The sequence below is a fragment of the Phalacrocorax carbo genome, chromosome 4, assembly GCF_963921805.1.
Source record: "Phalacrocorax carbo chromosome 4, bPhaCar2.1, whole genome shotgun sequence".
Classification (NCBI taxonomy): domain Eukaryota; kingdom Metazoa; phylum Chordata; class Aves; order Suliformes; family Phalacrocoracidae; genus Phalacrocorax; species Phalacrocorax carbo.
This window is the reverse complement of record NC_087516.1, coordinates 46,369,986-46,388,500: the sequence shown is the minus strand read 5'-3', so window position 1 is coordinate 46,388,500 and position 18,515 is coordinate 46,369,986. Positions and strand designations below refer to the sequence as shown.

General features: G+C 36.8%; 1 protein-coding gene across 11 annotated transcripts in view; it reads left to right on the top strand.

Moving 5' to 3' along the window:
• Positions 1–18,515, top strand: part of RAPGEF2 (Rap guanine nucleotide exchange factor 2) — a 190,301-nt gene that overhangs the window by 129,556 nt on the left and 42,230 nt on the right. For 10 of the 11 annotated variants that reach the window (XM_064449788.1, XM_064449782.1, XM_064449785.1 and 7 more), the window contains one exon: positions 11,959–12,090. The exons of the other annotated variant lie outside the window; for it this stretch is intronic. In XM_064449788.1, the coding sequence (XP_064305858.1) occupies positions 11,959–12,090 (132 nt within the window). The remainder of the gene's footprint in view (positions 1–11,958; positions 12,091–18,515) is intronic. 11 annotated transcript variants of the gene reach the window in all.

Genomic DNA, 18,515 nt, shown 5'->3' with positions numbered 1-18,515 from the left:
ACCATGGGGTGTTATAGCAAAGACCATTCTAGCATCGCCGCAAATCAGACTTTCAGATTTCCTGGTTATTGTAAGGTGACCTAATGCAGTAGGTAATGTACCTGCACTCACCCTGGGTCTCTGGAACTTGTCTTCTGGTAGGTGGGAGGAAAAAAAGATGAACTTCACTAATTGTATTTGTACAATGGGCTTCATTTATTGGTCCTAGTATTTCCATTGGTTTCTGTGCTACTTATTTTTTCTGCAGCTTGGCAATCTCTGGGTTAAAATGTTTTCCTAAATAGGCATTGCTGAAATATTTCATGATGTCAGGAGAATATTTAAGTTGCTACATGAATTACGTTTTTTTAGTATGCCGTTGACCTACGGCAGGAATATAAGGGATGATTTAAACTCTGTGTACACACCTGCACATGCATAAATAAATTTCTGGAAGTCACATCTGAATGTCAGTATTTTAAGCAGAATAATATGGTGCTTCAATTCGACTCACAATGTGTCCTTGCTCTAAAGCAGCCTTGGTTTTATTAGGCACCATGTAGGGGCATCTTGTTTTGCTTCGTCGTTGAAGAAAGATGGGAAATCATTACCTTCTGAATATGTTGTTGTGGACATTTGGAAAAGCTAGGTGATTTAAAAAAAAAAAAGCTAATTGAACTTAGCATTTGATATTACAGTTTTGAATAACTGACACTTAGACTACAAAGAAAAGCTCTGCAGGTTGTTTGAAAATTCAGTGGAAATATTGCTAATGTAAAAGATAGTTCTTCGTTGATTTGTGTAACTAATTTTGAATGGCTCTGCATGGTTGTTGCTGTACGGTGCTCCAGAATTTAGGGAACATCTTTGCACTTACCTGAAGACTCTCTGATGAAAAGAAGAAAAAATGGTCCTTTACTTTTTCCCTGCCTGTGATCACAGTGAGCACACACAAGTAGGTCTTTTGCCCAAACTAGCATATTTTTGTAGTAGTTCAAAGAAGTCAGGATCTTGTTCTGTGCAACAACGTGGAAGGTCTGGGTGTATCGGGAATGCATATACCACGCATAGTTTTAAGAGTTTGTGTCAGTGTGAAAAATTTTCATTAATTTTCTTTAGCTACCATATGAGGACAATGTAAATAAAATAATGTAGCAAGCAAAGCTGGGGATGTTATAGCAACATTGACTGCTGTTATATTGCTGTGGCATTAGTACAGTTGCATTTTCAAAACTCATCAGTAATAAAGCTGTTTAACTAGTAGGCATGGTAGTATAGCATTAAAAAATCATAGTTAAGGTAAAATCATACTATTTTAAGATTTTGCAACATTAGTCATGTATAAAGGGAAATGCTTGTAGTTTAAAAATATTTCGAGTGTTATCTTGTTGCTGTCCTATTTTTGTTATCCAGAAAAACAGCGAGACATTACGTATATTACTTTATAATGCAAATATGAAACCTTTCTGCTCTCTGTGTATCAGTCTCAGAAGTATTATCTATAACCTCTTTCAAAAATCACCTTATTTTAAAAATATCTCCATTTTTAAGCAAAATAATTTGCCTTTTTACTGGCTATTCTTTAAATTTTTATATCATCATTTTGAAATGCTCACTATTCATAGCAGTGCATATGCAATATGCATATTATTCAATTAAGAATCTCAAAACTTTGTTTATACACCTTTTTGCTTTATATGGAAGAATGCCACAATCAGAATATTCTTAAAACCAAGGTTGAGCAAGTACTTTGATAGCCTCTTGTGTGTTGAGAATATGCATCCTGCAGTATTGCATTTCTTCACTTTTTTGCTTGAGATGAAACAAAAATGTGCATCTTTCATTGTCAGACAAGGGAAATAGAGGAAGCTTCCACTGTAGAGCAAGCACATGGAAAACAAGCAGTTGCAGTGCATGATTTCTTATTTGGAGCCAGGCATTAGCAGAAGAAATGATGCATGTTCCTCTCCTATTTCTTAAGTTATTGAGAAGCAAAGTCATTGCATTAGGAAATAAAAATCCAACCCACTTTTCTCATGAACTATTCCTTAATACTATAATGCAAAGATAATCCTTTAGTTAAAACTCTTAACAGTAGCATTGACGGGCTGCAGCCATCAAACAAAAAAATTTCCATTTAATTTTTTGTGAATTCTCATGTTTCTATGTAAATTTTCATCAAATTATTTTCAGTTAATTTGGTATTTTATAGGGGTAAGACTCAGTGTACAAATGGAAATTGCCAGATTTTGAATCTGTGCACAGCAATTTCCTATGTATCTATATCTTTTAAAAATATTTTCTTTGGAAGTGTACTAAATACTTAAGTCTCTACTAAGAAGCTACCAGTAAGAAAACGTAAAATGTTATGATGTTAATCATATTGATTTTGTCTATTTTCCTCTGTTGGTTAGTGTGTTTCTGAATGATATGTATATAAAAAAAACCAAGCTTGCTTCAGATTTTTCTGCTTGGAGGAGTGACATAGATCTGGAAGGGATTTTCTGGGTCACTGCTATTATACACTGTTGCACAGCACATTCATAACTTTGTCTAGCTTCAGTTTGAAAGCCTTCTCTACCACAGCTCCTGTTGAGCCTGGTTTTGAGAATCTCTGTGGTTCATTAGATAGCAACCTTCTTTAAACTTCCTGCTCGTTAGGCTTTGCACCTGCATTGCCTTGTACTGGAAATATTTCTTTTTCTTCTTTCCTATTTCTAGATAGTGATCATACCTCTCTCACCTTGCGCTGCTCCTTTTGTGCTTTCTCAAATACTAGTTTTTCTTCTGATAGCTCTTCTCTGAATCTGTGTATGTGTACAGCTTTAAGTCCATCTTTATTGAAAACATATAGCTGGGAATGTGTGCTGCATTTCCAAATAAGGTCTCTGCTGGGACCATGGAGGAGAGCCCAGAACTTCTGTATTTCTGGATGATGTGTGCTGTGATCTCACTGGGTTTTTCTGCTGCTGCATCACCTGAACAGTTCAGTCACCTTCTGATTAGTGAATACACTGAAACTCTTCACAGTCATTTCTCACAGATAAGTTCCTAGATTCTTGGTTTTTTTACTCTGAGTGCATGATCTTGCATCTTCTCATACTGCATTTTATTTCTCTTACTCCAAGCAGGAGTCATCCTACTGTCACAGAAGAGTGTCCTGTTCATCCCTTGTACCAGGGGTGTCTCTTTGCACTGTGTTACCAACAGGTTTTGCCAGCATGTTTGTTTTTCCCCCCACTTGGAAAGAGGGGAATTCTAAGATCTTTCCCATATCTGTGATTTTTTTATATCTTACCTTTAAAAAAAAAACAAACTAAAAATTACTTGGGTAGCCCTTAATTTAATTTTTCTTTATTCTAGAATCAATTAACTTTTATTTATTTTACTATTATAAATTAGTTCAGGGCAATAAAATTCAGTGCCGTAGTTCAGTAGTAAACTGCAGTAGTTCAGATTAAACAGCTGCAGTTCAAAACGGAGAAGTCCCCTCATGAGTGTTTGAAAAACTTAACCAAGCTTGGTTAGATTGGCTAGAGTGCTGTAATGGTGAAACGAAATATTCCATGATCAGGTATACACCAAAAAAGAAAGCAACATGTGGTATAAGAGTGCCTTGCTGATGGAGGCTTTCAACACTTGGAATTGTATATATATCATAGGTCTTTGCTTTAGCATTTAAAATGTGCCCAGGATAGATGCTTTCACCTTTGGGCTAGACTCCACTTGTCTGTAGGGGTTTTCAATCCTGAGTGCTGCTTTAAAGCTGAAGATAAACTCTGGCTGCAGGTGCCACCAGTTTTGCCCCTGCTGATGTAATTGCTCTTTAGCATCCCCCATGTCCACTTGTTAGACTGCTGTATAAGAAACCCCAAATGAGTCTGCATACGAGGTATACATGAGCATCCCCTCACTTAAAATGTTCAGCAGGATTTAAAATATCTTGCTTGAAAAGTTTGAATTCACATTTCCTGAAAACATATGTGCCCGCATAAAGTGTTCTTGAACTTTTTTTTTGCTTTTACATCCTTAGGCATAAATCTTTTGTCTGATTTCCTGTGGAAGCAAAGTTTGACCAGGTTCTCTGTTCCTTCCTTTCCCACAGTTACTTGTGGGAGTTCAAAATTTAACCTTACAGGTCCCCAAAAATCCTGAAAGTAGGCCATTTAGTTTCCAGTCCAGCAGTAGTTATCAGCATATTAAAACAGCCACAGAGGAAGTATTTGGAAATATCTCACTGTGGGAAAAACATCCACTGGAACATGTATTATATTAAGATGAAAATCAGTTATTCCCAAGAGAGAGGTCTCTGCAAAGCCAGGCTTTATTCATTTTTTGTCCTCCACGTCTATTGCTATTAATAATGGGGAACTTTTCCTGAAGTTGAGTGGTTAAGCTCAGTTTCCTATGCTCCTACTTTCAGAAGTCAATTCAAATGCCTCAGAACAGTCACTCCTTCAGCCTAAACTGCAGTCGTCATTGAGTGCCTGGCCCTAGTTGTCAGTTCTCATTAAATAGATTTCCACAATATGAATTCCCTTCCCAATTTTATTCAGTGTTTTTGGGAAGCTGTTAGTTTGTACGCTGGTGTGGGCTGTTAGGGCTCTAAATGCGAGTGCTTGGTGAGGCGGTGGGGTGCTGCTGAGAGTTATGTGTTATGTCCTTGTACGTGTGCAGCCGTAATATTCTGCTTTTCACAGTAGTCCAAAGTGACTACTAATGGGATCTGACCTAACTGTAAACACCTTATGAAACAAAACAAACTGATCAACGTAATAGCAGATACTTAATCAAAAAAGAGGAGGAAGACCTGAAAATCCAATGTACTTACCCCACAGGGGTTTTACTTCCACTGCACTGTTTGGGAAAAAGTCTAGCAGACCATGTTTCCCCGTGTGGTTGAGGTTGTCACAATTGTTGGTACTGAAATGTATAACCACAGTCGAAACTGTTGTAGAATGGTCTTTTTAGTTTGATCCCTGGAGCAGAACTGCTCCAACTGCTCCATCTCAGATTCCGTATTTTAAAAGTACTAAATTATCCTTTATTGCCCAGTGGAGAAGTTACGCTTTTACCAGGTATTTTCTGACTGAGACAGACTTCTGAGTAAGGTTCTAAATAAAAATATTCTGCTCTTGCAGATCTGTTGTTGTTCATTGTAAATGACAGTGTAATGGTTTGATTTCAAAATTTGAAAAACATGAGAAGAGCTTTGGAAAATTGTTTAACACGATTTAGTGTAGTATGATTTAGTTCAAATCCATTCTACATTTTTTTCTTTATTCTTGGTTCACAGTCGCTGTAAATACCTGTATGATACAATTAAAAAAAAAAAAATAATTTGACCTGTTGCCAGTAAATTGACATTTGTGTTTGTGGAAAGAAAATTTTTTATGCCAGATTTCCTGAAGAAGACACTCTGGAATATAAAGTGCTGCATTGAATCTGTGACACGAATGCTGTCAGAACAAAAAGCAAATGCTAACAGATCTGGTCCTACAACAGTTAAGGTAGTTACGTTAAATAGGAATGGGCGTGTGTCAATGATGCATTTCATACCTTTCCTTTGAAAAGAGTTGTCCCTGAGAGCTTTTCTCCACTCCCCAGATACCCATTTACATTTTACCACCTCTGTCCCTCTGCAGAAGTCAATAATCCTTCAGGCAAAGGATAAATATGTTCAGTACGTTAAATGCCCATAGGATTAAGCTGCTGAGAGCTATGAGATGTACAGTAAGTGGTAGTCATTGTGTGTTTTCTAAGTGAAACGAAGTTCCCATGTACTTGCTCTGTCTTGCTGTCTCCCCGAGACCAGCAGGTCACACTGCATTAGCTTAAACCTCTGAAAAGTTTTTTGTGGGGCTACCTATAGGAAAATGTCAGTGCAAGAAAATATGAAGAACTTGCCAGAAAAGATCCTTATAATGGTTTTTTGTTGTTGTTAGATGCGTTCTGCTGTAGGCTGTCTATATTAAAAAAAACCTGCTTAACAGGGACAGTACCCAACTGCAATATTTTTGGAACACGGGTTGTGTCTTGTGTTGTACTCAAAAATTAAGAACATTTTTAAGAGTAGGTCCTTATGAAGTTTAAGCCACAGTTTCATATAAAGATGCTTTTTTGAGGAAAATTTGGAGATTCAAAATACATGAGATACTATTGTATAAAGTGAATGATATACAGAAGACATAATTCAAATCAGAAGATTTTTTTTAACTCTTACTGAAGTTTTCAGAGAAAATGTGGAGAAACTTCTTAATGTTTTCCATCCCACCCCTAAGTACAAGGCAGTACTGCTTCTATGGGAATTGTATCCTAATGTCCTGTATATGGTTTAAACTTTTATTTTAAATCTAACTCTGCACTGGACATGTCAGCCTGCATCATGTCTGTAGACAGAATCGATAGAGATTACTTTATTATTCTGTAATTACTTACATTGACTGCTGTGTTTTAAATCACTGAACCATAAAAATGTTTTCCTTGATGTCTCTGTTAGTGAAAAAATTATGTTGAAATAGCATGTTGATGAATACCCACCATTATTAGAAGCATTTCTTCCTTCAGTCATTAAATATTATAAATCTGGGTGTATCCTTAAAACACATAAAACAGACTTACAAACATTTAATATAAAAAGGAACATTTACATAAAATAGTGAAATAAAATGTTAGTCATAGGATACTGTAGAGTACTGGGTTGGTGATCTACACTCTTGTAGCACAATAAACATTTTAAAATTTCTGTCTTGGTGGGGAAAAAAGGGGGAACACTAAGGCATAGTGTTTATTTTATTTGGCTGCTGTTGTTCTTCCCTTAAGAAAAGATACAGAACACCAAAATAACTTTTTGATTTCCGTATTTAGATTTGTGGGACTAAGTACATCATCTATAAAAGAAATAAACCACATTTTTAATTAGGGTGGCTTTTATTGCTTTATTAGTAAAGAGATACTACAGAATACGCACTCAGGTGCATGTGCTTAGAGGCTGAAGAATCGGTGTTTGCTTGTGTTTCTCTAATTTTAGAAAGAGGAAATAGAGGGTCTAAAGGTGGTATTTTGTGTTGTCTTATGTCTACTGTACTTGCTTGTCCTGTCTCAGTGGCACCGAATTACCTATAGAACCGTTCACTGGGAATTGCATAACAATGTGACACCTTTGCTCTCCTCCGTCTTCCTGCAGATGTACTTCAGCCACTTTGCAGGCTTTATAAATCTTTCATAAAGTGCTGACTGGCCGAAGCATAAAATGCTTACTGATATGTTTGCTCTAAAATGAGTAGTGTATTGGAGCTCTCCACCCAGAATTCCTCTTGTATTTTAACATTTCGTTCTTGTGGCTGTCTGTCCCATTGTTGCGTTTATACTTGTTTTCACATACAACTGCATTTAAAAAACAAAACAAAACCCTCACAACAAAAAACTATAGAGGAATACTATTTAAATGAAGAAAAGGTTTTGGTACCATTTCACTCATGTTTTGCTGTTTTCATACTTTTTTGCTATATCCAAAGATTTTAATTTCTTGTCCAGTAAATAATCTGAAAATATATTCTTTTTTTAAAATACTGGATTAGTAGGATGAACCCAATGATCACTTGAGTAGAAACTGCAACAGAAGTTGCCTTTTGTTATACAGAATGGCACGCTGTAGGGTAGGAGAAAATCATTATGCTCTTAAAATAGGAGGAACATATTCAGAGCAAAGTAATTGTTAGCTTTGCATACATAAAGTGGTGACTCACTTTGAGGGTGGAAGTAATAAAACGCTGCTTTTAAGATTGGAAGATGTGATAGGCTTTGAGCTGTTATACAGTTCAAAATGGAGATGCCTTTTTGTCCTTAAGATAGTTTCACATAATTGTTTAAGTTTTCATTTGTTTTAGGGTTTTTAAGAAGTAAAAGCTTGGAGTTCCCAGATATACTGTTTTTCCTCTGGTTTCTGAACATGTGTGTAGACTGTTTAAATGTATATATGTACGCACGCATGCTCACTTATTAAAAGCTACATGTATATTTATAAAATGCTATTTTGACCTCTGTCAAATTAAGATTAGGGCTTTGGTGTTAGCTGTTTTAGCAGTTCATGTTTTGTATTAAAAAAAATTTGTACCCCTGTTATACTTCATTAGGTCTATGCATATGCAGCTTAAATGTTTCTCACTAAATTACCCTGCTATGTTTTTACTGTCTGCTAGTTCCTTCTGATGCTGCAACTCCAAGTGTTCAGTTAAGAAACATTGTAGTTGCTGGCTTCAGCAAAGCTGTAGTTTAGGGCTGTTGCAGAAAAATAAGTGCTTGTTATGCAAAACATACAAGTTGCTTTTGATCCTTATTACTTTGCATGACTCCTTAAACTAGCCATTGTTTAATGAAAATGGAAAACAAGATAAAAATTACTCTTCAGTTACGTTGCTATTTGTGGTGTCTTCAGTCTGTGATAGATGATGTTACTGAGGCAAAGCGAATGTCCTTAGACGTTCTCATATTGTTGCATGGTCTGGAAGATAAAGCATGTGCTAGATATAGCCTGTACCTGCTTTAAAACATTCCAAGAAAACCTTAATTTTTACTGGGATACTAAATAATAAAGCCAGTTCTAAACTGTTGAACGGAATGATAGCTGAATACAAGCACAGAGTGCTTAAAAATTTCATAATGAGGCGATATTCAGTAGCACAGCAAAGATACCTTTTGTAGTGATGTTCTGTTGTGTTTCCCAAAAGCAGAGGTTGATATTCCTAGCCATTTTCTCCACTGGATATAATAGCATGGTTTCATGATGTTATTTTCTAATCATGTTCTACTGCAAGTAAGAAATTAGATGTAAATACCCTGGTGTGGGTCAGACAACTTTGTGCTGGTTGCCGGCACTACCAAGGTTGTTGAACATTGCATTTTATTCCTGCTCTGCTTATCAAAAACCATTTACCAGACACCGTGCTCCAGGAGTGACAGGCGTCGCCTCTTACATGGAAGACTTAAGCACATGTGGTTTTTCATTGTCATCAGTGCCTTACGTTTTTTCCCCCATTGTGTACAACTCTGTACATTAAATATCTTAAATCGCAGTGTATGACTAAGGTAGAAATGCATGTATTTCTCACACACACTGTTCATTCATCTCACAATTTAAATGTTTCAGCTTATTTAATTTTTGTATTTTTTCCCTCACACAACTTCTCACCCTAACTTATCGGGGGTAGGGCAGTCAAAGTGGATGCTGCTTTCAGGCATGTAGCACAGAGATGTAGTATTCTGCAAAGATGTGAGCATGTGCTTTATGCTTGTGAATAGTCCTATTTGAGTAGGATCAAAGTGAATGGTTAGGTTGACGTAAGTAAAATGCCCGCTTCTGATCTTCTGCTGTCGCCACTTGGCAAGTCCAGCTCATCCAGCATGGCTTTGACTTGAAGAGTTATTCTGAAACCAGTAATCACCAAACATTCAGCTGATCGTCTGCAGTCAAAAAATGTCAGAAGGCTTGCTTTTATTTGCAATGTGTATCATCAGTTATTGTGGAATTCCCTGCCTCTTCCTATTGCCTGTGTAGTAACAAAACCTAAATCCTTACTGTTCATTTAAAACTTCAAATGAAGGCATTATATTAAATATAGCTGGATTTAATTTTTTAACATACTAACTGGATTTCCTTTGATGTAAGGTTCTTAAGAATTTTTATTGCATTGTTACAAAATAAATTCAAGCATTAATGGCATGGAGATATTTGAAGGGCAGTATGAAAAATTGAACTCGTTTAGGTGGGCTCAAGACTGTGTGGATATGCACCTCCCTGTGGGGTTAATATTTATTTGTGATTGAAATAGTTATTACTTTATAAAATATAAAGCTCTCACACTATTGTATCTTTGTGAGTTATCAAATGTGCAAATCTTAGATGATTTGTGCATGTGCCTCAAAAAAATATATAAGATTTGTACTTGGAAATAAGCCTGGACTACTACCTGAATTCTAAGAGATTGTACCTTTAGGAGTATTTATCAACACATTGCAAAAGCTGTGGTGGTTCGTTTACGTTCTATCTATGGAATGTATACTTGTGGAATGACTTGAATCATGATTAAAAAATGTATATAGTGGCCTGGATGTCAGTAAATACGGTTCAGTTTTGTGCTAATTCAAACTTAGAGATCAAAAAGGGAAGCGGCAGAGACAAGAGATACTATAACTAATGCACTCCTTCATACTGTATTTTCTCCTTCTGGTATATTATCAAAAGTGGTGAGCATAATTAGATTTTTCTGGAGGCAGCATCCATGTCTGTATATATTAGAGTATTGCTTTTGTAATTGCCCTTTCTTTGTTGATTGGTATATGAAGATCAACTCTAGCTCTAGGCTTTATTGAAGCTTTCTAGGATTATTAATGCCTGGTTCCTGTTTTTTAGCCCCTCTTAAACAATACTTCCTTAATATTTTACCTGGAAAATGTAGCCTTTTTTGCTATCAGCAATGCAGTCATGCTGGAATAAGGAAGAAATCCTTTTCAGGTGTATTAGAATAGGAAATGCCAGTCAGTCTAAATAAGACTAAGGTTTCCAGTTGTGTGTGCTTTCACCACAAATCCTAAAGCTGAGGTTCTTTCAGGGCATGTTCCATGAACAGACTTAAACCAGGCAAGCAGGAGTAAAACCATTCAGTACCTTTAACTATATAGAGCTAATAATTTTCTCAATCACACTCTTGTGACTTGCAGATGACTTTTTTCATAACCTTTTATACTGCTTGACCTAACATATCTTAGTGAGCTCTTATTTTCAGTTCCATCCAGGGAGAATGGTAATAGCGCCAAGGTAGCGTTCATAACTGACATGGATGGACACGTTCTTGGAACAAACACACCTCCATAGACAGTACCTGCCTTGCCTGATTTGAAAAAAAACCAACACCACACACACAAAAAGAAAAAGTGGGCAAAGTTTTTTAAATTACTGAAGCATTTATTGCATACCAAAATTGATATATTAACATACTTTTATTAACTTAGTAGTAAGATGCAAGCTTCTTAGGGAGATGAGTAATTTGCACCCAAAATAGCATTTAAGTATTTCTTCAGACAACATATATTTTCCTTATCAAAGTTCTCTTTCTGCAGTATGGCAGTGTTTACAGTTCTTAGATTTTCATGGAAAGTATGCACATAAAGCAATATTAAAAATATACATCACAAATCCTGGTGGATCACAGAATGACAGGGATCGGAAGGGACCTCTTAAGATCATCTCGTCCAACCCCCTGCTTGAGCAGGGACACCTAGAGCAGGGGGCACAGGAACGTGTCCAGGCAGGGTTTGAATATTTCTAGTGAAGGAGACAGGATGATTGTTAAACTGTCAAATACACTGTCTCGATTGTTCTTCAGCACCGTGTGTGAGCAAACTAATTTCAGGCTTGTAGCTCTTTTCAGTTGTGTGGGTCTTCCCACATTTCCAATTTGCCATCATATTATTTGACTCAAAATATAACAGATAGCTCAGTGGCTTGGATTTTACTTGTCCCTAATGTACTTTGTCAACTTCAGAAGCAAAAGAGCTAGCCACATCCAGAGCAATGCTTTTTTAAGTATGTGACTTTACTCACTGTTAATCCCCATTCCACAGGAAACCGTTAATACTGAAACTAGCACAATATTCATATGCGCTTTAATTCCACCCAAACCCCATAGCAACATATGGAAGGCTTTTGGCATAAGGGTTATTGCTCGCTGGTGTTCAGCCTCAAATACAGGTTTTTTAAAAATCTCGTTTGCAGCAATTTGGTGGTATTTTGCTGACCTCTGCATGAATAAAAAACCAAAAAGGCAAAACTCAAACTTCTATGCTGCATTCTCAAGCCCCAGTGGTTCTCTTAATATACTTGGTACTGGCAGAGAGTAAAGTGTGACATAAATGATTTGAATTCATTTTGCTCTGTATCTACCTCAAATTGTAATGATGCTTTTTCTGCTCCACCTATAGCTTCCTGCAGATTTCACAAAGCTGCACCTTACTGACAGTCTCCACCCACAGGTGACCCACGTTTCATCTAGTCACTCAGGATGTAGCATCACTAGTGATTCAGGAAGCAGCAGCCTTTCTGATATCTACCAGGTAAGACTGGAATGGATGCTGACGGGAGGTGCAACTGCCAACAGTTTTGACGTTAATAGCTGAACGCCTGTACTATCACACTTTGTCAGTTTTTGTCTGAAGCAGCACTCAATAGATTTCAAAAAAATGTATTTCTGTTTGAATCGTAATAATTTCAGGGTTTTATCTGCTGCGTACTAAATTTGATATTTGGGAAAACTCGGCAAGTAATCTGCAGCACGGTGCCATGAGGTGTTGCCTTAGCTTGTCAGGATCCGAGTCAACAATGTAGAGGTGTGGTGTTTGGCAACATTTCAGGATTGTGCTTCACTAATTTTATTTGTAATTTGTGATTTTGTGGGAGGAAACGTTCTCCTTGCTCAAGTTCAGGAACAAGTGTGACCGCTCCAGCAGAGGTCCCTGGTGAGACCTCGGAGGTAAAGGGGTTTTGTTCCTGATTCCAGCGCTTCACTTCGTCTTTCTGTCTGTCCAATTTGCCATGCATAAAAACAACAGCTGTGATGTTCAGTGCTACAAGACTAGACTTTGAGATCTGCTGATGAAAAGTGCATGTGAGATGGGTGTTATGATTAAAAACTGGATCAGAATTTCAAAACTATAGATTAAGGATGTTGTAAAGTGAGGGATTTTTCTTCTTCTGGATGCTGTTTTGCAGTTCTTAAAGGTATTGGCTTCAAAATCTAGAACATATTCAGTGTTAGGGAGAAAGAAATATGCAGCGAGCAGCCTGTGCTGGCATGATTTGAGGGATATATTCCAGTTTCCCCACCCTGTAGAGACCTGCTGCCAGCATCTTGGTGGTGCTTTCTCTTCTGGCTGTCCTGGGAAACATGGAGAGGTTGAACTGGTGAGATTTTTTTAAGTTGTTGTACTTCTAGGGGTGCTTCTTGTCATAAAGATCTATGCTCTTTGTTTGGAGCAGCTTGAGTTTGGGGAGATTTACTGTTAAACTGCTCCAGAGGGTCCCTAGAACACTTTGGGCTATGCATGCTTCCATTAAATAAAAATTAGGAAAAAAAAAATTGAAATAAAGGTCTATATCCTTAATTTGATTTTTACAGCTCTTGCGGTGTCAGAGAGGAGGATTTGTCCTTCTGATCAGAAACTATAGCATTTTCTTATTCTGAAAAAAAAGAGAATGAAATCTAATTAATGTTGTCCTACCAAAGCAATTGTAAAATATTTAACGAGACCAGTTCTATATGAAGTACTGTTTACTAGAAGAGGAATAATGTTTGTTTGGGATGCATTTTAAAAGGCATCATGTCGCCATTTTAAACAATGGGAAAAGCACAATCTATACCAATACATACAAGTTCCGTTGTGAGCATAGTTGTAGCATGTAGTCTGCTTCAGGTGAATAAGCTTGTTGGCTTTTTCTGTGGGAGAAGATAGGCTATAAAAAGGTCCCAGTTCAATTTAGGCAGTCATTGCAATAATGCAAATGTTTATTTTTGTGAAAAATGTCAAAGTAACTGAACACTTTAGGCATAGCATATGCCAGTCAAGTATGTTTGTCAGAATTTCTTCTGAGAGAGGAGTACTTCGAGGCAGGATTTAGATTTATACTTTGAGGGTGAAGAAGATGTGAAATCAGCTTTTATTTTCAACTCCTCTGTAGATTTTCATACCTTTCATTCCAAATATTTTACAATTTAACATAAAAAGAACAAGTACCTCTAGAGACGGAGTTGTAGGTGGCTTTTAGTTATAGTTGGCTTTTAGTTATAGTTGTACAGTTACTCTCTAGATAAAGTGGAAGTCAATTTTTGCAGAGTTTCAGCAAAACTTTTATAACTGAAAAGGATCACTGAATTTCTGGGAAACTAAAAAAATACTAAACTGGGAAACTAAAAAAATACTGTACATAAGCTTCAGAGGAATACATCTTTCTGTACTCACCAACCTGTTGTGTGAGTCCCATAATAAGTTTGCAATAATGGAATCAATGGGATGGCTGGTGTTTGAAGAGAGTTAATGGTTTTGTGAAGTATTTATATGAGGAACATTTACTTTTTAATATTCTCTCCAATTTAATTAAAATATAATTGAGGATACCTTGTCATTCCTGGTGATGTTAAAAAATATTATCTCATTTCTTAAATAAATCTACAGTTAATACCTCATTTAAAGATGTCTTGGAACAGATTTATTGACCTGTGTAATTGTACAGTGTCACAGTAATTATTAAAATGACCTATGTCTTTATCAACATCAAGAAATATAAGCATGTGTTGTGGATTGTAGCCCTGTGTTTGTGTTAATACACATACTTGAAGAAACATTTATTTAAAAAAAAAAAAGAATTGATAAGTTCAGGTGAGGAAACTGATATGGTTCTTAAATTATTGAATTTAGGATACCAAGTATTGTTTGATTTAATTTCTTACCTCAATTTCAGTTGTAAAGGAATGTAATTTAGCAAGTTAAGTTCAGTTAAAATACTGCCAAAAGAAAAAGCCACAGCAAAATAAAGTGGCTGCAATTTCAGTTCTCTGGGGTCAAGTCAAAAATTAAATAAACAGAAATACTTTTTTAAAACTCCTCTCAATTATTTGCCTTTTAATTCTCTCCCAAGTGTTTATTCAAAACCAATAAATCAAAACCAAATCATCTACATGTTGGGTTTTTTACTTCAATTTTACTCAGTATCATTGTTCCTCTGATTCTGATGTTTTGTATATAATGTCATTTTTCTGTTCAGTAGAATGGACTGCTGTTCATTATGTCTAAGTAGAAAGGAATAATTTAGAAAGATTGCCATGTTATCTTTCAGTATATAAACAAGAGAAATGCTTTCTTTTTTCAATTATTCTATTAATTAGATCTGTACTGTTGAAATCCGAGTTAATGATTTGTCAAGTTTTGCATCCTAGTAAGTTTTAGTTCTGTAGCCTTAAGAGCAGCTGTTTGCAGTGAAAATACATTCATGGCCTTTTAAGATTTTTTTTTAATAAATCATGAAGCTGAATCTTCAGATGCTTTCAGCACTGAGCTGAGACTATTTCCTTTTAAATATTAATGCTGTAACTCAATTTGTTTGTCAAATGTTGCACATGAAAGAACTTCTTTTAGGATAAGAAGTACTTACCCAAATAAAATAACTAATCCTTTGTGTTTACCCCACCCAAGTGTCAAAAATATTTCAGGTGCCAATCAGTAAGGTCCTTAAATGTTATTACTTTTATTTTAGGAAGTAAGTTCATACAGTGACTAACTGCAATGTGACTGGAGAGGAAGGGGATGCTGAATGTCAATAGATTGTGTGCTGGCTTCTCTTTGCCAAGAACAATACTTGTGTTGATCTGGCAAAGCAAATCGTTCCCTGCCGCTTCTCATGTATGGCCGCTCACTCATGTTGCTCATGCTTAGTTAATGCTTCCTGTATGGATGCGTATACCTGTTCCTACATGGTCCTAAACGCTTCCTATTGCTGTCATGTATATTACCAGATGATGAGCCGGGTTTGAGCGCGAGGAGATTTAAGCCTGTGAATACGTGTTATTCCCACTCTCTGTTTTAGGCACGCGGTGTTGTGTTGCCTCAGCTCTTTCCTTTGCCAGCCTTTTTTTGCCTTATCCTGTCCTCAGCCCGGTGGCTTCCTGCCGGCCCTACGTGCCCTCTGGTGTCTGCCCACATACTCCCAGCCATAAAGGAAACCAGGAACATCCTTTCTGAGACCCTCCCAGGATGTGTGTATTGCTTGGAAATCTTCAAGATGTCAACTTTGTTTTCTCACGAGACTGATACAGTAACTCTTAGAAGAAAGGTCCACCCTCCAGAACATCTCACTGAGAGAGCCCAAACCTTTATCTCTCAAACCAGAGAGTCCATGCAACGTGCCCCGAAGTAGCTGTATGCAAAATAAAAAGATCTTACCTTAAGATTGTCAGTCTTTCTGACTGTGTCAGCCTCTGCAGTGCAGGGCTCTGGGTAATGCAAGGATGGCTGAAACGGCTCAGGTAAACTAAGTCTTGCTGAACTCCCCCACCCAGTTTCAGCTAAGTCCTATGCAGTACCTTATCACTTCTTTTGAGTTTGGGTCCTCCAATCTATTCTGCAATTGATAGCCTAGGAGTAACTTTCAGAGTCCTAATTCTGCATGTCTGTGGTCTCAGCAAACGTTGCTCCATTTTGAAAAAAACGGCAATTAGTTGGTGATAGGGGAGGGTGCCGTTCCTGGTGTGCGATGTCTGGATTATTACATTTTTCCATCTCTAGGGAGGAATAGCGCTCAGGCTGACTCCTGTGACAGATGTGGGCTGCTGTGCTGTAAATTTTGTAATAGATAATGAAAGAATAAATATAAAGAGAGAGCAGTAAAAATCTTAGACTGAAGGAGTTCTAAGGTATTTCATGGCCATTTGCACTCATGTTAGTAGAGTATGAAAAAATAATTTTACTACCTTAGATTTATGTATGTTTCGTGTGTATGTAATAGTTACAATTGATTGCTATATATATATGATAATTGTTTAACAAATACATATTATAATTACATGGCTGAAATTTCACAGAAGTTTACAGTATAAACTTTTGTCCATTGAGTCAAAACCTAATACAAAACAAAACACCAGCCATGTTTTCTCTCTGTGGAAAAGCTAGATCCAGTGTGCATATATAATGACAGGAGGAAATCTTTCAAGATAATGGAACTTTTGCAAGTGATTTCACAAAAGGTGTTCTTGATGTTTTATCAGTATCGGCTTATAAATTAAAGTAAAAATTGAATGTTTTCAGAAATAAACATTCTTAATTTAATTTTTTAGTTTATTTTTTAGCCCTTAAACTACAATGGTAGAAAAATAAGGTGGGGGTGTTTTTTGCAAGCTAAGCTTGACTGCTTTCTTTGATAGCTTCATGGTCTTGTAGGACTGCAGCAGACAATGCACATATTTCTGGTTTGAACAAGTGTCTTCTACGCTTGTTTCATTTTTAATTCCCCCCCCCCCCAGTACTTTTCTCTTGCATGTTTGGAAATTTTGGATTGACGATTTAGGTGGTGACATTAATCACAAAGGGGATTTGTTATTCAAGATGGTGCATTTTTTCTTAACATTTCCTAAAGTAAGTGGTTAAAATAAAAATAAAGAAAAGCCTAGGCTAAAATATTCTGTTTAAAATAATAAGAAAATGATAGTGTGGTTAATGATTTTCTAGTTTTTTCTTTTTATATTGTTAACATCGCTGGAGGCATTTTCCCCAAACCAGTGTAGAAAGCTGTGAAGGCCAGGTAAAACAGACAGTCATATTGTAAGCAGTTTTCCCAAGTCTTCCCACTTTTCTCCCATAGTAAAGCTGGTATGTGTGTGCAGGCATGTGTGATGAAGAAGTTGTAATACGGGAGGGAGGGTTACTTGATAGTAAAGGTATAGATCTGTTGGATAAGCCAGCATTCCTCTTGGCCTCTTCTGATCTTTTTCTCAACAGACACACAAAAATTGGGTGGAGAAGGAAATGAGGCAGTAAAGGAGGTCATCTTCTTTAGATGTTCATGTAGTCCATCATCTCTCTCGTGATGTCCATGTTCATGATGCTTCCAAATGATGAAAGGCCAGTAGAGTTGGGCGTAATCCATTTCCTCTCATACCAGTCTGAAGGGACCAACAGGGTCTTCCATTTCCCCAGTCTGCCCAGTTTGACCTAATGGGAATAAATGATAGTTCTTTTTCTTTCTCCCTGTTCGAATCAGTCAAGGAACCAAAGTTTAACTGAGAACTTACACAAGGCTCCTTTACTTTCCATCTTTTCCTAGTTGTTTCATGGTATTTGTTTAATTAGCTGTTATTACTCAAATCTAGAAGTGACTTTGGTCTTGGAGGTCCTTAGCAGTTAGAACAACCATTTTTGCATTACTACAATGTTAGCCTTTACGGAAACTGCTTAAAATTGAGCAGGTCTCCTTAGGTATCAAATGTGAAATAACTCTTCACCTCAGGCTTGAAAATATCTGTCTTAAGTTTACTGACTTTCTTGTTGGTGGTGTGACAAATAAAATATTACGCTGTCATCATGGGATTACTTTGAAGCTTCATCAAATTTTTCATGCCACCTTTCCAACTGTGAAGAAAATTTTTACTGCAACTGGTGCTCAGACTTCCAGGAGACATTGTTTTGTACTTTAAGCTGCAAGCAGCATTTTTCTTACATGAAATCTCTTTAGATTTATTTAAGTGAAGCTACTTTCTCTTATTACCCCAGAAGCAAAGGGCAGTATGCACCTATGAAAGCACCGACTTCTGAGGTGCATTTCATCCTTGATTAAATGTCCTGGGAAGCTCTAAGCCTCATGATTGACCATAGCACCAATTCTGTATGGTATTCAACTTGTGTTCTGGATTTGCCACTGCCGAGTCTTATAAGGAAGCCTCAGTCCTCAAAGGAGCTAATCAAGGTTTTCTCTTTAGTCTTATACAAATGCATGG